Below are 24,979 nucleotides of genomic sequence, written 5' to 3'. Positions count from 1 at the left end.
CACTCCATGTGGTAGCAAGACAAACGTGCAGCCCTGAATGTTCTTCCCCTCAGAACTGGAAATTTCCCCTGGCCATTTCTTGCAGGCGTTGGGGTGCAAAATAGTGCCATGGCTCACACTGAGCCTCACTAACATATAGCTATGATTTCTAGCAATGAAACTAGGATCTCTCTAAACTAATTCTGTTGTAGCGATTAAAATTCATAACTTGTGTAAATATTACAAAGTCAATTAAAAGGTGTAACTGAAAGATCTAACGGCACCATAAAACAACCCTGGCTCCAGGAAAAAGTTCCTGCAGTTCAAAAATGCCTATAGATCCATATTTATACCCAGGGTTGAAAGTAGTTATATATATATATTTATATCTCAGCAAAGTCCAACTCAAAATAATTAAAATGTAACTAGGCTGTCTGTATAAGGCAGAAATTACAATCACTTGACAATGTAGAATATTTATATATATATTTCAATTGTTAAAGAACTGCCATGTATAAAACAATGATAAACCATTTTCTGATGCATAACTTCATCTTCAGTTTCCGTCTTTTCGAACGCACCGATCTCCTTGGCAACCGCTCTGTTTTGGAAGTAAGCGCCCATGCGCTCTCGTGTAGCGTATGTGAAATCTCTGGTCATAAGTTTTCGAGCTGTACTGTGTTGTCGTAATTCAGCAAAATAACATGAACCACAACTAGTTTCTCTCCCTTTGCTTTTAACTGGGGTATTTAGCAGCAAGCAGACAGACATTAAACATAGCGGTGCTCGTTTTAAACGCTGGACGTTCATAAAAGCCTCGAACTCCAAGGGGAGAAAAGCAAAGCAAGAGCATTGAGGCTCCAGCATAGCAGGACAGTTCAGAAACTAGTTGGAATGAGGAGAAAATAATTATATTTATAAGCAGATTAAGTCGTGTTTTAGACTGCCTATTGGTAGCGGATCTGATCTTTGTGTGCTCGTGAATTTTTGCAGCCATAACTGGTTCTGGATGACGGCTTCATAGCAGACAGCTGTTCTTCCCTCTTCCCGGTACTGTGTACCGGCGCAGAATCTTTTAGTGGTACGCAGTACCGGACCGTACCGGCTCACTTTCACCCCTGTTTATACCCCAGGGGAAACTTGGGGATGACTTTTCAGAAGTTCCTGAAGCTTTCAGTGTGATATTATGTTACTGTAATACATGACTAATTTAAGGCTTTTTCTGATCTGTACCACAGACAATATATTTAGAAATATGCAAATCATCATCTACACTCATCGGCCACTTTATTAGGTACACCTTGCTAGTACCGGGTTGGACCCCCTTTTGCCTTCAGAACTGCCTTAATCCTTGGTGGCATAGATTCAACAAGGTACTGGAAACATTCCTCAGAGAGTTTGGTCCATATTGACATGATAGCATCACACAGATGCTGCAGATTCGTCGGCTGCACATCCATGATGTGAATCTCCTGTTCCACCACTTCCCAAAGGTGCTCTATTGGATTGAGATCTGGTGACTGTGGAGACCATTTGAGTCCAGTGAACTCATTGTCATGTTCAAGAAACCAGTCTGAGATGATTCGTGCTTTATGACATGGCGTGTTATCCTGCTGGAAGTAACCATCAGAAGATGGGTACACTGTGGTCATAAAGGGATGAACATGGTCAGCAACAATACTCAGGTAGGCTGTGGCGTTGACACGATGCTCAATTGGTACTGAGGGGCCCAAAGTGTGCCAAGAAAATATCCCCCATACCATTACACCACCAGCCTGAATCGTTGATACAAGACATGATGGATCGATGCTTTCATGTTGTTGATGCTAAATTCTGACCCTACCATCCAAATGTCGCAGCAGAAATCGAGACTCATCAGACCAGGCAACATTTTTCCAATCTTCTATTTTGGTGAGCCTGTGCGAATTATAGCCTCAGTTTCCTGTTCTTAGCTGACAGGAGTGGCACCCTGTGTGGTCTTCTGCTGCTGTAGCCCATCAGCCTCAAGGTTCGACGTGTTGTGTGTTCAGAGATGCTCTTCTGCATGGCTTGGTTGTAACGACTGGTTATTTGAGTTACTGTTGCCTTTCTATCAGCTCGAACCAGTCTGACCATTCTCCTCTGACCTCTGGCATCAACAAGGCATTTGAGCCCACAGAACTGCCGTTCGCTGGATATTTTCTCTTTTTCAGACCATTCTCTGTAAACCCTAGAGATGGTAGTGCGTGAAAATCCCAGTGGATCAGCAGTTTCTGAAATATTCAACCAACCCATCTGGCACCATGCCACGTTCAAAGTCACTTAAATCACCTTTATCCCCATTCTGATGCTCGGTTTGAACTGCAGCATATTGTCTTGACTATATCTACATGCCTAAATGCATTGAGTTGCTGCCATGTGATTGGCTGATAAGAAATTTGCGTTAATGAGCAGTTGGACAGGTGTACCTAATAAATTGGCCGGTGAGTGTACAATTTAAAGAAACTGTCACCTTAAATGCTCCACTGTTCCGCAGCCAGACACATGCAGAAGGAGCAGTGCTGGACTAAGCTAAGAGTCATGTATATAAATGTTAACCTTCTCTGCAGAAGGAAGGTCATTATCAACGCTCTACCAAAACCAAACACTTAGAACCTGAGCTCACCTGTCTTTAACCTTACAGTAAGAGATTCTGAGAAATAAAACGGACTACAAGCGAAATATGAACCACCGTTATGAATTGTAGTGTAGACGTTTACATTTTCAACATTCAAAGACAATCTTAAATTTTCAAACACACTGAATAGCAAACAAAGGCTTGACGGTTTCATCAGCTATGCTACTTAAGGAGTTCATTTGCATGGCTCATGTTCCTACTGGAGGCGTATTTATCACCATGCAAGGACACATTTTGTTACTTCTCCGACACAATTATGCTGTTAAAGATAAACTCATAATTAGTTATCAAGAAGGATCACCAGTTAAAACCTTTACCATTATGTTGGCTATAAATCTGTAGCCTTTATGTAAAATATTAAAATATAGAATGATGGGCAGTTCTAAAATGGAGTCAACAGGTTGGTCCAGCAGAGCAGCTCCGACTGCGTAACACACTCAGTACTGAACTCAGTACATAAATGAGGACAAATCACACATTATTGGACAGAAGTACTGATAGTAGAAATAATAAACCACAAAAGCGTGTGAAAATGCAGATATGGCATTTAGCAGTTATTGTAAATAATATTGTTTTATTGTTTTATGTGTAAGTTGCAGAAGATGGTAAAAACGACATTTTTAGCTTCTAATACTTCATGGTTTAAGTTAAGGTTGTATTCAGCGTAACATCAGTGTGTGCAATATTAATTTTGCTGGACTGTTTGGAGTTCAATAATTTCTGACTAATATATTTCAAGTGTTGAGCTTGAATCTTTCATGCTAAAATTTAGCCAGTTAGACAGAGTCTCGTGGAAGCAGCTAATGCTCCCGTCAGACACAATGTCATTGTCCAAAATGCTAAAGGTCACAGAGTGATGGAAGCAAAGATGAGAAAGAGACGAAAGAAGAAAACAGGCATATATTGCAATTGCCATCGCAATATTTTCCAATATCGCCATCACAAGATTTTCTAATAACGTGCAGCCGAGTTTAGGTACATGTGTGGGAAAAATAGGAAATGGAAGAGTGAAAAGACAAAATATCAACACGTGGGAATGAAATGGGAGTAAGGTACTGGCAAAGGGGCAAGTTGACCCAGAGCCAGTAGAGACATCAGGTGACTCATGCAGATCTTTTCCACCTCCCACACAGCGTCTGAAGGAGAAAGATTCCCTAGTACACAAATAATGTCAGGATGACTTGATTATATTAATCATAATTACTTAACTGAACATTTTCAATTGGGATTGTTGACTGCATGCTTGATTCTTTGTTTTAAGCCTCCGTACAGGCTTCCTACAGACATTTCATTTCAAGATTTTATTCTTTTCGAGAATTAGATTTCTATGTTTTTGCAACATTTGGACATTTAAGTCCAAAATGTTAACATAAATACTGCTTTAATAGTAATTAGTTGGGTTTTATCATCAGTAGGTGCCACAAATCATGGAAAAAACAATACTAAAACTGACTTCTGATTCTCGGACTGAGGTATTAATTATTTACTTGCTTTGATGCAACCTTCTCCATGCTGGTGCCTCATTTGCATCTATTCAAGTATTGAAAGACGCAAATAAACATCACCATGCCAGCCTCAGTGTGTGGGCAACATGTCAGCACTGCCTCCTGCTTCTCCATCGTCAGTAATGGGGCCTGCTCTTATTAGATGCGATACAGCAAAAACAAATCTCGTAAAGAATTGTTCAGTCGCCTTATGAATTGAAGACGCTGTTTTACACGAGTTATGTCCGAGTTTTCTGTTCATTAGCGAGAGTGAAGTCTTGTTAGACGAGCAAATATTGACATGGGCGTCAAATGCACTTGCTACAAGAACTGCACCCAGGAACAAGGATGTCTCACGGAGTTTAGCTAACGCTAGCTAACAACAAATAGCGAAATGTATATGTGAGCAAGCCTGATTCTGTTAGCCGTTTTCAACCATAATAAACAGAAAAAACTAGACCCGCTTTAGCTAGGTTCTGAGACGATGTCGACGCGGGGGGTGTAAACAATTAAACGAACCACACACTAACGGACAACAGCCAAACTCGATGAGTAAAAATCACAAATAACATTGACATTACGCAGCTGTCCGACGCCCTTACCCATTCCTGTGTTTACTGTCGTGTCTCTTTTGTCGTCTGACGGGTTGTAGGGGGATACTGTCGGTCATTCCTGCAGCCCCCGGTGGCAGGTAGGAGCTGGAAGAAGTCAGCCTGGCTGTCGCGGTTCTGTCTTGGGCGGAGGCTGCTAGCTGTCACTCAGTCAGGACGTTTAGCCAGCCAGCAGGTTGGCGGTGCTGGGACAGAGAGACAGCCCTTCGGCGCTGCAGTCGTGCGGGTGTTTGGGGACAGACATCGGGGCGGAAAGAGAAAGTAACAAAATTATAATACTGTTCGTATTTAAAAATGATTGGATATCTTGGATAAAAATCAACCACCAACTAAAAATGTATAGTTAATATTTTCGTGTTTTTTGTTGTTGTTTTTCTTTTCAATTAAAAAGTAGATATCATTTTGAACAAAACATCCCCACTCTGAAACAAGGTAGTGGCAGCATCATGCTGTGGGGATTCTAGTAACGACAGGTTGATGTTGATGGGAAAATGGGTGGCGTTAAACACAGGACAGTCCTGGAAAAAAAGAGTTAGAGGCTACAAGAGACTTGTGTCCTCCCAGCAGGACAACAACCCTAAACATACAGGCAGAGCTACAGTTGAATGGTTTAGATTTTAGTACTGAATCTTACATTATCACCTGGACCATGATGTTGATTAATTTAATAAAATAAATAAATAAATCAAGAAAAATCTAAATAATGTAAGGTGGTTCCTAAGACTGGAATAGTATCCATCCATTGTCTATACCCGCTTATTCATCCAGGGTCATGAGGTGGCTAGTGCCTACATCCAAGAGGCAGGGTACATCAATCATAGGGCAACATTGAGACACACAGGACAAAGAAACAGGCAGAGCGCACACACACACACTCAGAGACCAATTGACCTATCATGTTTATGACATGTCAAAGGAAGCTGGAGTATCCAGAGACAAGCCACGCATGCACGGGGAGAATGTACAGCCGACAAATTACATGCAGAAGGAGCCCAGGCTGGGATTCAAACCCAGAACCTTCCTACTGCAAGGCAACAGTGTTAATCACTGCTGCACCATGCAGTCTAGAGTAGATTAGTAGAGTAGACCAGATTATCCATCCATTTATCCACTATTTTTACCTGTTTGTCCTTGTCGAGCGTCTGGGGGGATGGGGGCTGCAGTTGCCTATCTCCAAGGGTTATCTACTAAATCCTGGACAGATCCACAGTCCATCATAGGGCAACACAGAGAAACATAAGGCAAACAACTACGTACACACAGACTCATACCCAAGAGCAATTTAGAGTGATCAGTTACCCCAACAGTCTGTTTCTGGACTGCTGAAGGAAGTCTTTTCAATAAGATACCCCTAAATACAATTCACGGCAACCAGTTGCCTTTAGAAGTCACCTCATAAGTAAATAGCGTCCACCTGTGTGTAATTTAATCTCAATGTATATACAACTGGTCTGTGAAGGTCTCAGAGGTTTTTTTTAGAGAACATTAGTGAACAAATAGCATCCTGAAGACGAAGACACACAGCAGAAGGTTCAGGAAGAAGGGAGCTGTGATGAAGTTAAAGTAGGGATAGGTTATAAAACAATATGCCAAGCTTTAAGCTTTCTAAAACAGCAAGGTTCAGTCCATCATCCTAAAATAGAAAGTGTATGACACAACTGAAACCCTGCCAAGACTTGGCTGATCACCTAAACTGACATGCCGGCCATCTGCCACAACCCAGTCGATCGTGGCAGATGGCCGCTCACACTGAGCCTGGTTCTGCTGGAGGTTTCTTCCTGTTAAAACGGAGTTTTTCCTCTCCACTGTCGCTACATGCATGCTCAGTATGAGGGATTGCTTCAAAGTCAACGCCAGTGACTGTCCACTGTCTCTACATGCTCATCCAGGAGGAGTGACTGCTACAAGTCTCTGACTCGGTGCAATCAGCTGGGTTTCCTTAGACAGAAAAACTTTTTATCCAATTTGAATAAATAACTGAGTCTGACTGCACTGTTCAATGGTTAGGATTAATTGAAATGTATGCCTGACTTTGTGAAGTGCCTTGAGACAACATGTGTTGTGAATTGGCGCTATATAAATAAACTGAATTGAACTGAAGTAGAACATTGACCAGTGAAGGCAAAGAGATCCAGGTAACACTGGAGGAGCTGTAGAGATACATAGCTAAGGTGGAAGAATTTCTTAATAGGACAGGTATTATTAGTACACTCCAATGATCTAGCCTTTCTGGAAGAGTTGCAAGAAAAAAACTGAAATAAAGCCATAAAGGTCTAGTTGGCAGTTTGCAGCCAAGTAGGCACCAAACATAAAATGTTTTTTTGGTCAGATGAGACCAAAATCAAATAAAAAGAAGTTGGTTAGACTTGAGATTAAAAAGGTGAAATCCTGCAACCTGGAAGAAAACCTGTTACAGGCTAAAAAGACACGAGACTGTAGTGGATGTTCACCTTGTAGCAATACAAGAACCCTAAACATGGAGCCAGAGATCCAATGGAGGGGTTTAGATCAAAGCACACTCATGTGTAAGAATGGCCTAGTCAAATTCCAGACCTAAATCCAATTGAGGCAAGACTTGAAAATGTATGTGTACAGACACTCCAACCAATCTGACTGCTCATTCATTAAAAAATAAACAAAACAATAATAATACTGAGTATGATGTGCACACTTCAGCAACACAAAAACATTGCCTTTTGATTAAATCAAGCTATTATATTATATTATATTATATTATATTATATGCGATGGACTGGCAACCTGTCCAGGGTGTACCCAGCCTCTCGCCCATAGACTGCTGGAGATAGGCACCAGCTTCCCCGCGACCCACTATGGAATAAGCGGTAGAAAATGACTGACTGACTATATTATATTATATTATATTAAATCATATTACACAACACCCTGAGCACACCACCCCCACTGTGAACCATGTTAATGGCAGAATCATGCAGCAAGAACTGGGAAGATGGTGAGAGTTGATGGGTAGATGAATAAAGCTAAATACAGGGCAATCCTGGAAGCAACCAGTAAGACAGCAAGGCAGAGGTTCACCTTCCAGCTAGACAGTGGCCTTAAACATACAGCCAGAACTACAACGGAAGAATTTAATTCAGTGCGTGGTGAATACAACTAAGAATCTGTACATATACCTTAAAAATTCTGTTCACAAATTCTTTCCATCCAATTGGACACACACAGGTGCATGTCTTTGTGTGTAAACAGAGATATGCACCTGTCATGACAATGACCTGTTTGAAGAGTTTCAGTCAGGTTTCAGAGCTCATCATAGCACTGAAACAGCTCTGCTGAAAGTCACTAATGATATTCTTATGGCCTCAGATAATGGACTTGGGTCTGTACTGGTTCTGTTAGATCTCAGTGCTGCATTTGATACAGCCAATCATAATATTCTCTTAGAAAGGCGTACCACAGGGTTCAGTACTTGGGCCAATTCTCTTTACTATATATATGCTTCCAATAGGTCAAATTATCAGGCAGCATAGAATACATTTTCACTGTTACGCTGATGTTACTCAGCTTTACTTATCCATAAATCCTGATGAACCCAACCAGTTAGACAGATTACAAGCATGTCTTGAAGACATAAAAACTTGGATGACTTTAAATTTTCTGCTTCTAAATTCAGACAAGACAGAAGTTGTCGTCTTTGGACCAGAGTCTTTAAAAAAGAAACTGCTTAGTCAATCACTTAACCTGGATGGCATTAAATTGACTTCCGATAATAAAATAAAAAAACCTTGGTGTTATTTTTGACCAGGACATGTCATTTAAATCCCATATTAAACAGGTTTTGCGGATTTCCGTCTTTCACCTCCGAAACATTGCCAAAATTAGAAATATCCTGTCCAGGATTGACGCTGAAAAACTAGTCCATGCATTAGTTCAAAAGCTGGACTATTGTAATTCTTTACTATCAGGATGTCCATAAAATGCAGTTAAAAGCCTTCAGCTGATTCAAAATGCTGCAGCAAGAGTTCTGATGAAAATTAAAAAGAGAGATCATATTTCCCCTTCTTTAGCTTCCCTTCATTGGCTCCCTGTTAAATCCAGAATAGAATTTAAAATTATCCTCCTCACATATAAAGCCCTTAATGATCTAGCTCCATCATACATCAGAGATCTGATTGTTCCATATGTTCCTAACAGAGCACTTCGTTCTGAGACTGCAGGTTTACTGGTGGTTCCTAGAGTCTCTAGAAGTAGAATGGGAGGCAGATCCTTTAGTTATCAGGCTCCTCTCCTGTGGAACCAGCTCCCAGTTTTAGTCGGACACCCTGTCTACTTTTAAGGCTTGGCTTAAAACTTTCCTTTTTGATAAAGCTTATAGTTAGAGTGGCTTAGGTTATCCTGAGCTATCTTCCTTATTTTTACCTCCGTCTTCTTCCCTCCCTGTTGGATGGAGTAAGGGGGAGTCAGGTTTAGCCTAAACCGGCTCAGTTACGGTTGAGGTGCCAACACACCCTCCATTTCTGCTACCTGTATGACCCCCTCTCTTTTCCAATGGTTATAATCAATCTGACAGAGAGAGGTATCCCAATCGTTGTGGTTCTTAGTATAACAATGACCATCAGTGGGCACTAGATGGACAAACTGTCTACTTTTAAGGCTAGGCTTAAAACTTTCCTTTTTGATAAAGCTTATAGTTAGAGTCGCTTAGGTTATCCTGAGCTATCTCTGTAGTTATGCTGCTATAGGCTTAGTCTGCTGGAGGACATAATGACCACTTTCACTATCTTCGCTACATTCTCACACTACTCTCCAATTTTGCATTATTTGCTGTTATTTCAGCTTTTAACTTTTTTCTCTCTTTTCTCTTCCTAGAAGCTACAACTGGCCTGACTGTGTCTACCTGTGACATCTTTCTGGAGAGGGGCATCGTCCGAGCTTCTGCTGGAAACAACTTAATGGTCACCCTCTACCGATGATCCACATGGCCCTGTCTTTCAGTGTTTAACCTTTTCTCTCCCCTAGACATAGAGCTTTTACTGTAACTAAAGGAGCTACATCCATTAACAATTACTTTTCCTTCTCATAGAAAGTACTCCTGGATCAGTGCTTCTTTGTTCTTTTTGTGTCTCTGCTCTGTTCTCTCAAAACCCCAGTCGGTCGTGGCAGATGGCCGCTCACACTGAGCCTGGTTCTGCTGGAGGTTTCTTCCTGTTAAAAGGGAGTTTATCCTCTCCACTGTCGCTACATGCATGTTCAGTATGAAGGATTGCTGCAAAGTCAACGCCAGTGACTGTCCACTGTCTCTACATGCTCATCTGGGAGGAGGGAATGCTGCAAGTCACTGACTGGATGCAATCTGCTGGGTTTCCTTAGATAGAAAAACTTTTTATCCAATTTGAATAAATAACTGAATCTGACTGCACTATTCAATGGTTAGGATTAATTGGAATGTATGTACCTGACTTTTGTGTAGTTCCTTGAGACGACGTGTTGTGAATTGGCGCTATATAAATAAACTGAATTGAATTGACATGTAGAAAGGTTGTTCTTCTGATTCAGGGACCTACTTTGTTTTGCTCCAACACATTAAGTCCCTTTAAACTACATCGAGGTTTGTGGGTGTGGCATGACAAACTGAACCAAGGTAAAGGGATATGAATATTCTGTAGTTAAACATTCTTACAATATTTCAGTGGATTAATAGTATTGAAAAAATGCTAATGTAAAGCGCCGATGTTCACAAGGCATCCCATGTCTGGCTTGGCCCTGGATCAGTCCTGTGAATGTGTGGTCTGAAGGGAGTTTGGCTGTATTGTTAGACACCCTCAGCATTAATTATAAATCCACAAAGCAACAGGTGCAAACATATATCAATGTAAATGAGACACAGTGATTCTACACTTTTGTTGCAAAATGCACTATTTGTATAATAAGTAATGTCTACAATAATTAAATTTGCATACCACAACTTTGGCCTCAGTGTTGTGACATTTGCAGAGGTGAACTGGTCTTTGTTATCATGATTTAGGAAGCCACCACTATGGAAATAAGCAATGGCTTTCATGATTCCATCCTGTATGATGTTTCAACTAAGCATGACGCCCAGTCATTTTTCATTTTATGGGTTCTTTGTAGATCCGGGTTGATTTGGATTTTCTTTTAATAAGGCTTTGCAGTTTATAGATTCCATTTCCAAATCAAAATTCTTAGAAAAAAAACAAAAAAAACATACATACCATCCATGAACAAATTTTTACAGAACCTGATTCAGTGTTTGCACAGGCTACATCATTTCTAAAGTCGGCCTTCTGCTTGCCCACAAGACTTGCTTGGCTCCTTTAAGGTCAATTATGCAAATGATTGCATCATTTAAAACTGCAGAGGAAGTGGCCAAATGTACAGTTGACACAAAATGGGCAGCGTGCTTCGGTTGTGAATGCAAATAAGTTTTCGTTGAGAATGCAAAATTCCACTGGATTAATGGTGGTGGGAAATGAGAATTAGGAGAAAGGATTGCACTAGCCCTCTGAAGGTGAATTAATGTAAATGAGGGATTTATGTGAATGTTGGCTGTGGTTGGAGAGGAAATTAACCTTAGGTTGGGTGAATTATTGTGCTTGTGTAGCATGGACCTGATGGAAAAGTAGCCCCACTCATAAGGTTGGTCAAACAAGTCTGGCTAGTTTTGGAAAAAGATGACAGGAAAATGTAAAAAAAAAAGTCACCCTGATTTTATTCTTCAAAAATCAGAAAACATTGAGCTCAAAGAAACCTCAGAAAAAAACAACACATTTACACTGTAAACAGGATCAAATTGGTTCCACGTTGCTTGAACTGTGGAGGCAACTCGAGAACAGGTTGGACATGGTTTACTTAAAGGAAGGCACAACTTGGCAAATGCATATCGATAAAGGAATGAACAGCAGGGGCCTACCGAGTACTCGACCAGGCTGAGTTGGGTAAAGTGTCCAGTGATACATTCATTACTGTTCAACTCAGCAGGTTGAGAATGAAGATTTCCATAGCATACATAGAAAAAAAATATACAGAACATTGCATTGAGTGTGAGGGGCACTGAGGGACAACTAATATCGAAATGAGGTAGAAACTTACCCCTAAACTCAAGCATTTCGTCTCATAAATAAATACATTTTGCTACAAACTGATAAGACTACCAAAAAGAAGAAAAAGGAAATCTTGACTGTTAGTTTGAATCATTGTGATAAGAAGAAAAGGTTGACTAAAATGACCATTTGTCACCTTTTATTCAGTTACAGTAAAAGCAGTGAAATGTAAAAGCAATTAGAACCTGAAATAAAGTGCAGGCATGACAACACTAAGCATAAGACAGCCTTCTGAGCTCAGCCAACTAAATGTGTCACTAAGTTTCACAGCTGAGTATGAGTGAAGAATCGACTTGAGTAAACAATGAACAAAACGTCTGAAAATATGAAATGTATGCCACACTACATAAGGAAACACCATTTTTTTTTCAGTCTAATAGAGTATTTGTAACAATCCAACAGTGCCATAAAAATGCAGGTTTAACTCAGATCAGGCACTTAGACAACAGATGTGGGAGCAACAACTGTACCTTGGCACAAATACAATAAAAATGCATTTATATTCCACAATCTAAAACTGCAGAACGTTGATTTTATAGGAAAGCTCTGATCAAAATCCCCTTTCACAATAAAAAAAGCTGAAGGGCAATTATCATGAGAAAAATGCACAATGTCATAAAACCTATGACACACAACAAAAGGGAAAGTAGTCTTAAATGACACATACAGTTAACCATAGCAGTTAATTCTAAACACTGAGACCATGTCCTGCCCGGTCCGACTGGGGTTCTTAAAATTCATGCCCCTTTTCCTACAAAGTCCAAAAGTCGTAATCCTTCAAGAGGTTTTTAAGGAGACAGTCTGAGTTAAAGCAGTTTCAAGTAAGTTATACATTCAAACTTCTGTATAGACAGCAAACAAAATAAAGGTCAACATGAGAAAATACCCGCATATGTGTTCATAAAAAATAAAAGTCCTACAGTAGTTATAAACCAAGTTAACACTCGAAAATCACTGAGATCAGGAGGGGAGAGAACTTCTGTAATTTCAATGTAAAAAAGGAAATCTCTCAACCAATCTAGGTGGAATTCAGCAAGGTTTTTTTTTTTAAACATTGATTGTACCTCAAACAAAAAAAAAAGAAAAGAAAAAGAGACATTCAAAAACTGAGAAGGGGTCTTTGGGGTGCATTACCTGGTGATTAAAAAACTAATTAACTGCAATTTTGCCCTCCTCCATGAAATGTGGAAACTGTGACTTTGGCACACTTTCTGAGCTGTTCTTTTCCATTTCAGCCATAGTGGCAGGCAAGCCAGAGTGGGATCCGTCCATTTTCAAGAGGCCCCCGGTGGATCCGATCAGTGGCCCACCAGCAGGGCTCCCAGGCAGCGGGATGCCACCTCCCTGAATGACTGAAATTTCATTGGTCTTCATTGTCAAGCCACCAGTGAAGGCGGCAGCAGAATACTGGTTCCAGATAGATGGGTCAAAGCTCATCTGTGACGAACCCAGATCTTTGGGCGCCTGCATCATTTCTGGCAAAAGCTTGGCTTCAGGGCCCATTGCCATTACTGCCATTGGATTTTCCAAGGAAAGACGCTGGCCACGGCGTGATGCGTTGTTCCACATATGGGTGCCAATATGTACCTTTAAAAACAGAATCATTTCTCTTGTCAAAATCTTGTTGCAATGCTTAATGTCATGGCTATACATAAAAATCGCCTCGTCCAATTCCCAAAAACTGTTAAGACATACCTTCAGGTTTCCCTTTGTGGTGAAAGCTCTGCCGCAGATGTTGCAGGCAAAGGGCTTCTCCCCTGTATGCGTACGCTCGTGGATCTGCAGAGCACTGGCCGATGAGAAGTTCTTGCCACAGACATTACACATATGCTGTTTGGTGGATCGCCGAGGTACAGTGGAGATAGAGGAGAGTATGGCTGTTCCCTGAGGCATTTGGGAGCTGAATAATCCATGAGAGCCCAAAGGATTCTCAGTTGGAATCTTCATTTCCAGGCTGCTCAAACTTGGAGGCATCTTCATAAAAGGTATGTTGCTGGGAGCTGTGAATGCAACAGACAAAGAATTTGATCAGTGTACTTTTATTTGACAGCTTCCAACATGTAAAAAAAAAAAAAATACAAAATGTAAACTATTAAACTCACCATAGTCCCCATTTGTAAACGGGATGCCAGGTTCTTCTTTAATCACTTTGGTATTAAAGCTGCTTGATGCTGTGAGGTCAAGGGCTCCACCTGATTCACCTCCATCTTGTGCTCTATCAGACTCTTGTTTTGACAGACTACAGGTAAATTCATCACCTGCTGACTCAGGAGACTTGCTGCTAATGTTCACTGGGGAGGAGGAGTGAAAGGATATGGCTGAATCAGAAATCGCAGGACTGCGGCCATTCTGATATTCCTGCTCTCTCTGAACTGGTGGCGAGCCTTTGGGAGTTCCCTCGCTTTCTGAAGTGGTGCTACTCTGTCGTTTCAGGGCAAGAGCAGAGGTGAGATTCTTCAGAACATCTAGGCTGGAAAATGGTACAGGCAGTGCAAGCTTTTGAGACTGATCAGTGGCAGCTTGGAGAGAGTTTAATGAGTCGTTTAGCTTCTGGGAGTTCAGCTCTGGTTCATGATCTTCCACAGTTCCTTCAACACTGCTGTTGTCCACCGACTTCTCCTGTGGTGGCGATGGCTCCATTGCTTCTGCTGCTTCATACTGGTTTTCTGTCATTGGAGTGTTGGGGATCTGCCCACCCATGTGCATACGAATGTGCTGCTGCAGAACAACAGCATTGGTAAACTTCTTCTGGCAGATGGGACATGAGTGTTGCATTTTGAGTGGAGTGTTGGCTCTATGCACTCCATAGTGAGCCTTGAGGTTTCCCTTTGTTGAGAATGCACGGCCACAGATCTTGCACTTGTACGGCCTTTCACCAGTGTGCGTGCGGTAATGCATTTTGAGTGAGCTCTGGCAACTGAGAACCCTGTGGCAGATAACACACTCATTGGGATCATTGGTCCTCTTTTCCAGGCCATCCACCATTTGCTGAAGCTTTGCTGTTCCGGAGCTTAGTTCTCCTGGAAGGGTACTGCCATTCATATGATGGAATGCACCAAGCAGTTCTTTAGCCTCCTTGTGATTTGGATCCAGTCCTGGGTCTGGTCCAAACACTGTGGAAATGGATGGGGAACTATCACTCGTTGATGGAGAGGCCTTTTGAGGGAATGGGTCACTCCCAAAGCCATCAAACGTCGGTTTGAATCCAGGTATAGATTGGGGGTTGAACCCAGCAGCTGGATGACTTAGGACAGGCTTAACCTCCATCAAATTTGACTCATCGAGGGGCACAGACATACCAAAGGGAATGCCACTGCTGGTGGGAATAGTGTCAAGATGCTCTGGTACAGGATGGGGATTCATGCTGATGTTAGGATATTTATCTTTATGTCTCTGGAAATGCACTTTGAGGTTTCCTTTGGTCGTAAAGCGGTTTCCACAGATGTTACACTTGAAAGGCCTCTCCCCAGTGTGAGAACGCAGGTGAATCTGGAGGGCACTATCATTGCCAAAGGTCTTTCCACAGTATTTACACTTGTGCTTGTACAATGACTCCCCATTCTTTGATTCTGGTGGGAGTGTCAGCATCTTTGCTTTCAGCTTTTTAGAAGAGTCAATCCCTGGTTGGATACTATTAAAGGTGTTAGGGAAACCCATAACACCTGGTGACTGGCGCAGTAGTGCTGGTAAACGGCTTGCCAGATCTGGACCACCCTTCAAAATGTCTGTTTTAGAAGCCGTTGTTCCCAGTCCTGCACTCAGAGTGTTAGGAATTCTAGTGGGAAGAGGTAGTTTACCTTGCTTTACTGACTCCATGGAAAGGCTCTCAGCGCCAGTTCTTTTACCTATCAGAGCTGCTGCTGCAGACAGCTGTTGAGACAAGTGTGCACCAAGAGCTTTGAGGGGATCCATTGCTGTACCTACTGATGGCTGCAGACCCTGTGGGGTCATCATGGCAACCTGGATTCTAATCTGTTCTGTTAGCTGAATTTGCTGCAGCTGCTGTTGCTGAAGACACACTAGCTGTTCCAAAATGATGGGGATAGCCTGAAGGAGATCCTGTGGTGAGGCCTGAGATGCATTGGAAGAATGCTGGGAGACAGCCACTTTAGTATCAGGCAGGGTTTGAAGGGTGACATTTGAATCTTGAATTTTAGGTGAACACTGGAAAGCGCTCTCAGGATTAGTAGACATATCTGCTTGATCCTGGTGTCCAGAGTCTTCGGCAGTCATGCTCGACTCTTCCATTTGGTCTGTATTGGAATGATTGCTGGATTGACCATCATCATGGTCGCTGTTCAGGCCTTCAGGAGACCCTTGTGAATATTCTTCAGGCACCTCATTGTAATCCCCCTCTTTCATGATGACGACTTGCTGACTTTTAGTGCAATTTTTTTCATGCTCCAGAAACTCTGCTTCATCAAAATATTCTGCGCAACACTTGTTGCAGACTCTGGCTTTATCCATCCTTAACCTCTTTACATCATTTCCTGCATCCTCTGCTTGACCATCTCGAGGAACCCCTTAAAGTAGAAAACACGAGATTCATATGAATGTGCTTTATACAGCCTTGTTTGGCAACTAAACAAATGAACATTTTTCAAAATTGGGCGATATTTATTACAGAACACACACACACACACACAAAAACAAATACGGAGATTAATATGTCAGGTCGTGTCTCTCTCTCTAAAGCTTCACAGCAGTTAAAACTAATTTGCCTAGTGTCCATAGGGCCAGCAGAGGGCGATCATTCACCTTTGATAAAACAAAGCCTCAAAGACAAAGGAGCAGGACATTATGTTGTCAAAAGTTTCCTCCACCTTTAAATAAAAGTGCTAAGGGGTAGAAAATCATTTTTATGTTTGGGCTCATTTATAACGGCAAAAAAATAAACCTATCATTTTGTGTTTTGTTCTACAAAAATATGAATGTCCAACAATGCAGGTATGCATTTACAACACCATTAACCGCATCTTTACACCACAAGAAAGACTGATCGTTTCTTAAAGTGTGCGTTTTAATTTGCCTGTTGACCGAGAGTTTCTTGTTAAATGCAAATGCCCCCAAAGAAAGGAGGCAGGCCACCTGCCTGCACTTGCCCAAGGAAACTTTTAGCCTTGTTAATTGCTCCCCAGGAGGCACTGAAGCGTTGTCACGGGGGAAAAAAAGGGAAACTGCATTATTTTCAGAGTCCAAGAGGGAGAAGTAAGTGTGGCTTCCCGCACTATACAGTTAGACCGCTCTTAACTTCGGCGTTGGAAAAAACACCTGCGATTTTACAGTATATGCAAGTCTGTGGGCCAGTCTTTGAATGAAGCTAGCATTTATCTACTATAAAGAACATTTAAGCGAAATGAGCAGCAGTTTGGAAGTTGACGGCGCATGAACTGTATCCTATCACCTTTACTGGGATCTGACACGAGGTCAGACTCAACATGAATGAGATCAGCACACAAATCTTCCAGTAACGCAATATCCTGAAGCAACAGGGCTTTCTAAACAACCCTCAGCTCATACAATTTAACTTCACATCTTCATAGGTATAAAAATGGTAAGAACCGCGACTGCAATGCAGCTTACATATGGCAACACCAAAAAAAGAAAAAGAAAAAAACGCACCCCCACCCAGTCTCCACAAAAAGGCGACTGCTGCTCCATCCCCCACCTCTCCGAATATGTAAAGGGAACAGTCATGCATTAACTGGGGGGATTTATTGTCTATAAATCAGCTTACTCCTGAGTCACATTTCATGCAGTTTTTGTCTGAGATATGAGCATAAAACATATTTAAAAAACAAACAAAATCCTATTAAAAAATCTTACAGAATGCATGTCTAAAGTAGCTGATTAACTGTTAAAAGCAATAAGTTGGGGCGAAACGGCGGACTAACCCCCTTAAAAAAAAAACAGCTGTAATATAAATACAAATAAAAATATTCTAAACATCAATCATAATTTAAAGCGCAAACTGATGGAAAAAATTAAAAGAACACGAATAAAAAAAAATAAAGAGGCTTAATAGTTTCACAGGAATACTAATTTGACTCAAATGTTACAGATTTAACTTAAATGAGAAGCGGTCGCTCTGAGCTATAAAATAAAAGTTGGTAGTCGGCCGCTTCAAAGAGTAAAAACTTACAATGTTGCATTTTGAAGTCGCGAGGCACCTGTGTGCGCGTCTGTATGCTGAAAATTATTTTCCAACGTGGGTCTTCCCACGACCGCGGCTAAGTTTGGGCCAACCTCGACCAAGTCAATGGGACAGCAACAGGTCAAAGTGCGACAGGACAATGTTTCTTTCTTTTTTTTTTTTTTTTTACAGAAACAAACTCCAAACCTTCCGAGGTTGGAAAAAAAAACAAAAAACAAAAAAACAGAGGGACTCGTTGAGAAAAGCAGCAACGATACAAGTTTAGTTCTCCAGTTTCCTCCTCTTTTCTCGCGTGTAAGACTCACCAGTTTCCACTGAGCCAGGCTCGTCAGAGTTGATGTGCTGCGGCTTGGCTTGCTTGCGCCTCGACATGGTGCAACCATCAGGAGCAAAGAGTCGCAGGCAATTTTCCTCCGCTTCTTCAACAAATTCTTCGCCTTGGAAAAATTACCCCCCTTCCAGTAGAAATGCGCATGTCAACGTGATTATTATTATCAATAATGCATTGCGATTTATCGCAGGCCCCTGACAGCTGATTGGCTCCAGTCCAAAAGCTCACACATTATTCAAATCCGCTCCCTATTGATGAGCGGAGCGGTGTGGCCGGAGGGGGCGTGGAGAGGCACGCTAGTGGCCAGGCGGAGGAATGGAGGCAGGGTTAATAATATCTAACTTCTCGCTATTTTCCTGCTTCATGAAATATGTGGGCTACTGTAACATAGACGCGCGGCAGGCCAGCAGAACCTCTTCACTTTAAATGGTCTTCAACGTAAAGTACTTAAAAGTCGATATTACTTCCTTTCCCTAAACACAGCTACAACTATCAACCATTTTGCTGAGTTTGACCGCTGCTCTTCGTGTTAAAGCCAGGCTTTCATCATTGCTCTCCCACTGAAACGTGATGCAGCAATTGCATTATGAAGAACTCATACCAAATGTGCCTAGAAATGCGCAGAAACTGAAGCATATTAAAGAAAATGTGGAAAAATGTTGCTCAAGTACAAGCCTTTCACAATTATGTATTTTCACACGTTGCATCAACATATCAAACTTCAAAGTTTGGGGATTTTATTAGATATACCAACACGAAGTAGGACATAACTGTGATGTAAAGATGAACTGTTAAAAAAAATGTTAAAGATAAAAATCTAAAAACTGTGGTGCTAGTTAGTATTCAACACAATAGAACTGAAATAGAATCCAGTGCAACCAGTTGCTCTTAGAAGTCACCAAATTAATATTTAAAGTCCACCTGTTTGTAAAGCAATGTCCGTATAAATTCAGCTGTTCAGTGAAGGACCCAAACGTTTGTGAGAGGACAAAGAGTGTAACACAGCTACAAACCTACTATTAAAGTATTAATCAAAGTAGCAACCAAGAGGCACATGGTAACTCTGGAGGAGCAGCACAGACCCACAAGTCAACCATGAGAACCTGTTAAAATGACAACTAATTATTCCCACCAAAATTCTTGCCTTCATGGTAGGCTGGTAAGAAGAAAGTTATTGTTAAAAAAACACACCATAAGAAGTTCAGTTTGCAGTTTGCGTCAAGCCATATAGGAGACACATCAAAAACGTTAAAGGTGTTCTAGTCAGACGAGGCCAAAATGCAACTTGTGTGGAAGAAAACTAACACTGTACATTCCCTGAACACAATATATCCATAATGAAACATGGTAGTGGCAACATCATGCTGTGGGAATGTTTTTCATCTCTAGGTCAGAGTTGATGGTAAGATGAAGTTGATGAATTAACCTAAATACAGGGTAATACTGGCAGGAAACATGTTAGAGGCTGCAAAAGACTTAAGACTGTGGTGAAGTTTCACCTTCTAGCAGGACAATGACCCTGAATGGAATGGTTTAGATCAAAGCACATTCATTCCTAAGAATGACCCAGTTAAAGTCCAGGCTTTTGTGCAATTAAGAATATATCAAGACTTGGAAATTGATGAAAGTCAATGTCAATCTAATCTGACTGATATTGAGCTATTTGGCAAAGAAGAATGGGCAAATATCCAGTCCATCATTTTCTTTCCACTTCACATTATGCACCCATTTGTATTTGTTTATGACATAAGATCCACCCAAAATTCACTGAGGTTTTGTGGTAGTAATGTGACAAAATGTAAAAACATGCAACAAGTACTGTATGAGTAGTTTCTCTAGGCAGTATATGTGCACCGAACTATTAACAGTTGCAGTAGCTTAAAACAAGTAGTCAAAGAAGGTTTATGAGAAGAATATTGAAATTAATATGACTTAAAAGGAGACCATCCATGCTTAGTCGTTTTATTGTGCCTCTACCAATAATTATATAGAAATTAATCTGTATGTAAAAGCAAGCTACCAAGTGTGATGACGCTCTGCTTGTATTTGATCAGATATTTGTCGCAGTTAATTCAGTTTAAGTAGAGAAAGAACTGACTTCATGCTGCTGTGTTTTACAGAAATGGAGGTTGGTTGTGCTCTGCTGGCCATGCAAACATTCACATCGTTGGCTCAGCTTGTGTGCCTGAAGCATTCCAGGACGTTTAGGCACACAAACTTCTCCCAAAACTTTAGGGAGAAACAACAAAAAGATGAGGGGCATTTATGGTCACTTTTAAAAAACTGTAAATTAAACATTCTGATGTGTTCAGTGCAAACAGGGTAAAAGGTGGTCATATGCCTGCTTTGCTTTCTTAATTACAGATTTCCAGACAGGATATATTTCGCTTTTAGATTGTGCCTTCTCACCAAGCTGTTCAAATGCTGCTGTTAAAAATGTGGAGACAGGAAGGATCACTGAAGCGACATAAAATGCAAAAAGGATGATGGGAGAAAAAGGGAGTGCTATTATGGAGTCAGATTTCCCAGAAACATAACACAACTGGGAAAGTGTAAAGGCCGTAAACAAATTTTGAAAGCAGAACAGAAAGAATGGTGCATAGAAAATTGTTTATTTAGGTATGGTTCATCATGAATGGCAAACTTTTGTTGTTGGCATCCTGTTGTTTTATGCCTTTTAAAGTTGAGAATCTTTACATTCTTATGATTAACTGGAGAAAATTAGACCCTGCCTCTGGATTTGGCTATGCAATCTTTAATTTTGATTTTGTACTTAAACACAACATAATTATGAACAAGGGTTCTTCAGGTTTGGAAAAAATATGCCTTTCAAAAGAATGTAAATCATCATAGCCAAAAGTTTGACCTGAAATGAACTACAGGCTGTACATTTTAGGTATCCTTGCTCATATGTGAGATTGGCCTCTTTTAAAGCCTGAAATGCCTAAGCATGTGTAATATGAAGCCACAGCCGATAAGCGGGACACAAAGACATGCCAATATATTCAGATAAACAAATGTTCTCAGAGGGTCTGACTGAAGTAGAAAAAGAGGGGAGTGCTGTCTAGACAGTTTATTGCCCCAATAAGAGGCTACACATGAATACAACGTTTCTTTTGCGTTCAGCCCAAACAAGTCAAACTGCACAGTCATAAAGCTGCAGTTGTGGGAACCAGACAGGATGTCAACTGGGAGAGCTATCTCTTTTGGAAATTGGAGAATTATGGATCAAATAATAATAAATGAAATATGCTGAATATGAAGAAATCGAAAATCACAAATTTTTACTCTGACACTGATAATCCATTGAGATTGACTTGGAAAACGTTAATTTCCAGGACCATATTTTTTTTTATCATTTTTGACTTGTCAAGGATATGTATATTCTTGTTGACCCTTTTATTCTTTTAACTAATAAATATTCACTTGAAAGCCTCCCAATACCAATAATCCCATCCTTAGATTCCTTGTTTGGTGGAGGCGAGGTGACATTTGGACCTTCTCTCATGTGTCATGTGTGTCTAAATTTACAAGGAGGACCTCTCAGCAAACCAACAATAGGACCCCGGCATATGCTGAGCAATTGGGGAATTGAACATGTGTCTTTTTAGGACTCAATAAAAGATGAAAGGCTTTGAAGAATGATGAGCAATTTAACATCAGTGTGAAAATGAGCGTAGTTGTCAAAACAAGCGGATTTCTGTTAATAGTTTCAGTTTTAGTCAGCCTTATTGTTTCTTTCACATCACTGACAAATAACTTGAAATGGACTTTTCTAAATCTCTTTAAAAAAATTTGATTTATTTAGATTTTTCTTACATTTAAGAGCAAAAATATCTTCTCATACAGCTCAACTAGGGACTTCTTTAGTTTCAGACATTTCTGAGTAGTAAGAGACATCGCAATAAGCCACTTTGCCAGTAGTAATGTAATTTAGAGGTTTGAATCCTCCCAACATTAATAAGAAAAGGATGTGTCACTAAAGGAGCTACAAAGTCTAATCTGACATGCAGTAAGAGTATCCAATCCAAAGCAAAATCAAATTTGTGATCCACATTTTGAGGTTCCCAAGTTATGAAATGTATAAAGGTGAAACAGTCCACCCACTTTTTCCACCCTTTTTTCTGCTTTTAGCCTCTTCGATTTAAACGCAAACTGTTTTCTGTAATGACCCCTAGGGAATGCCACAAGTCAAAATGTGTTGGTATGTTAAAAAGTTGATTTCTCAGTACTACTCAGTACTTTTAACCTTAGAAAATATTTGTCCTTCTTTGTGTACCCGGTTACCTATTGTTCTTCTACTGTCTGTTTTTTTTCCATTCACAACTCCACTCTGAAAAGCTGCAGCAATTTGCAGATTTTGAAAAAAAAAAAAATCACATCTATTTTCATTTTTTAACAGCTTGCAAAGCTGCAATAAAAGCCTGCATTTTATTCTGTTGATCTAACAATCAAAATATGAATGAGCCACATAAAAAAAAAGTTCAGCAGGCTCCCCATAAAAACAGAGCAGATACACAGAAGACAGTCAAGCAGTGCCCCAGGATCCGAAACATATAAGCTCTGATCCAACTGTAAAATCTTTAAAATAAAAAAAACCCAGCCCAGTTAGTTGCAGCAATAGTTCCTTTAATAACTGCTTTTACTGCATGTATAGTACATGACACTGATTGCATGGCGTATTCCTTAAACAACTAGGATCACAATCAGAAACATCTTTAATATTCAATACTTGCTGGTTTACACTTTTAGTGCATGAACATGTTGACGTTTTTGACAGTTGATTATGATCAACTGGTTCCTCCGGTTTTCTGCAAGTTTTCATGCGTGTAACAACTTTTATCAGCGATTGCAATAAAAACTTAAAAAATATAGTCACCATAGCACGATGACACTAGAAATGCCCCACTTTCTGTTTTAGAATAAATCAGAATAGAAATGTCCTTTAGTAAAAAGCAATGGAAGCAGACTGCTTCTATTTGACTTGATGTGCTCTTTGTTTTATTATTTTATTTTCGTACTCGTACTCGTCGTCTTCTGCTTATCTGGGACCGGGTCGCGGGGGCAGCAGACTCAGCAGAGACACCCAGACGTCCCTCTCCCCAGACACCTCCTCCAGCTCCTCCGGGGGGAGCCCAAGGCGTTCCCAGGCCAGCCGAGAGACATAGTCCCTTCAGCGTGTCCTGGGCCATCCCCTGCGCCTCCTCCCGGTGGGACGTGCCTGGAACACCTCCCGAGGAAGGCGTCCAGGAGGCATCCGGTATAGATACCCGAGCCACCTCAACTGGCTCCTCTAGATGAGGAGGAGCAGTGGCTCTACTCCGAGCCCCTCCCGGATGGCCGAGCTCCTCACCCTATCTCCAAGGGAGTGCCCGGCCACCCTACGGAGGAACCTCATTTTAGCTGCTTGTATCCGGGATCTCGTTCTTTCGGTCATGACCCAAAGTTCATGGCCATAGGTGAGGGTAGGAACGTAGACTGACAGGTAAATCGAGAGCGTCACTTTTCGGCTCAGCTCTCTCTTCACCACAATAGAAGCACAGGGGCACAGCGTCCCCACTACTGCGGCAGCCAAACCGATCCGTCTGTTGATCTCCCGCTCCATGGAATCAACAACAAGTGAGACACAATCGTGAAGTGGAATGAAATTTATTGGATGTGTCAAACTTTTTTAACAAATAAAAACCTGAAAAGGCCACAATGCAAAACAATATGTTTGGTGTAAAAGCAACACAGCTCATCACCCTGACCACACCATCCCCACTGTCAAACATAGTGGTGGCAGCATCATGGTTTGGGCCTGCTTTTTGTCAGCAGGGACAGGGAAGATGGTCGAAATTGATGGGAAGATGGATGGGGCCAAATACAGGACCATTCTGGAAGAAAACCTGTTGGGAGTCTGCAAGAGACCTGAGACTGGGATGGAGATGGAGTTGAATGTTATATCTTTATGCTTGAAGCCTGAAATGTGGCAAGAGGTTGAAAAGTTCAAGGGGGCTGAATACTTTCGCAAGCCACTGTATATTATTAAGTTTGCATGGAGGTAGTATAAATTTTATCTGGAAAAAGTTTTTTTTTTCTTTGAGTTTGATACTGTCAACTAACTCAAAGAAAACAGACAGAGAGGCTAAGAATGACCAAAAGAGCATCAAGGTCACTTTATGTTCCATATTTACATTGCATTCTACAAGTTAACAGAATAATTGATCCTCTTAGTTCCCAAATAAACACACAAACACAAGCCCCTCTTTATGGCTAACTTTGACATTCACATAATGCAAGTTGATCTGGCTTGATCACGGTGAAACGTTCAAAACAAGCCAAATCAAAGAGGTGTAGAGTAAAAATCAGTAGCATTCACATGAGCACCACAGATTAGAGATACAAATATAAAACCTTTACTGGCTGATACACATTCCGTGTTTTCTTTGTCCTGCTAATTCCAACTTTGACTGATTCGGATTTTCTTTCCAAGGACTATAACATTTAAACTAATTTGTGTAAACGTTTTAAAAAAATTTGACATGAAATTCTAAAAACAACTGAACTTAAAGAAAACAGCGTGCTCCAGATTCCATGAATGTGACAGAGAGAGTTTTGCTACATTCTCCTACTACTCTCCAATTTTGCATTGCTTACTGTTATTTTACCTTATCATTATTTTATC

General features: G+C 40.9%; 2 protein-coding genes across 3 annotated transcripts in view; both read right to left on the bottom strand.

Moving 5' to 3' along the window:
• Positions 1-4,959, bottom strand: part of LOC124867812 (probable phospholipid-transporting ATPase IIA) — a 54,440-nt gene extending 49,481 nt beyond the window's left edge. Inside the window, exon 1 of the mRNA XM_047364445.1 lies at positions 4,722-4,959. Coding sequence (XP_047220401.1) covers positions 4,722-4,789 — 68 coding nt within the window. The 5' untranslated portion in view covers positions 4,790-4,959. The remainder of the gene's footprint in view (positions 1-4,721) is intronic.
• A 6,460-nt stretch (positions 4,960-11,419) lies between these two features.
• Positions 11,420-18,512, bottom strand: sall4 (spalt-like transcription factor 4). Of its 2 annotated transcripts, none has more exons than XM_047363898.1 (4): positions 18,287-18,512; positions 13,930-16,350; positions 13,523-13,827; positions 11,420-13,414 (listed from the first exon to the last, which is right to left on the bottom strand). In XM_047363898.1, the coding sequence occupies exons 1-4, from the start codon at positions 18,351-18,353 to the stop codon at positions 12,977-12,979; spliced, it is 3,231 nt and encodes a 1,076-aa protein (XP_047219854.1). In that variant the 5' UTR covers positions 18,354-18,512; the 3' UTR covers positions 11,420-12,976. The 2 variants fall into 2 exon arrangements, with proteins under 2 accessions (XP_047219854.1, XP_047219918.1); XM_047363962.1 differs by lacking the exon at positions 18,287-18,512 and adding an exon at positions 17,970-18,151.
• Between the last annotated feature and the right edge of the window lie 6,467 nt (positions 18,513-24,979).

The sequence above is a fragment of the Girardinichthys multiradiatus genome, chromosome 1, assembly GCF_021462225.1.
Source record: "Girardinichthys multiradiatus isolate DD_20200921_A chromosome 1, DD_fGirMul_XY1, whole genome shotgun sequence".
In the NCBI taxonomy this organism is placed as follows: Eukaryota; Metazoa; Chordata; class Actinopteri; order Cyprinodontiformes; family Goodeidae; genus Girardinichthys; species Girardinichthys multiradiatus.
Note: the sequence above shows the minus strand (reverse complement) of the source record. Positions and strands in the feature narration are given on the sequence as shown.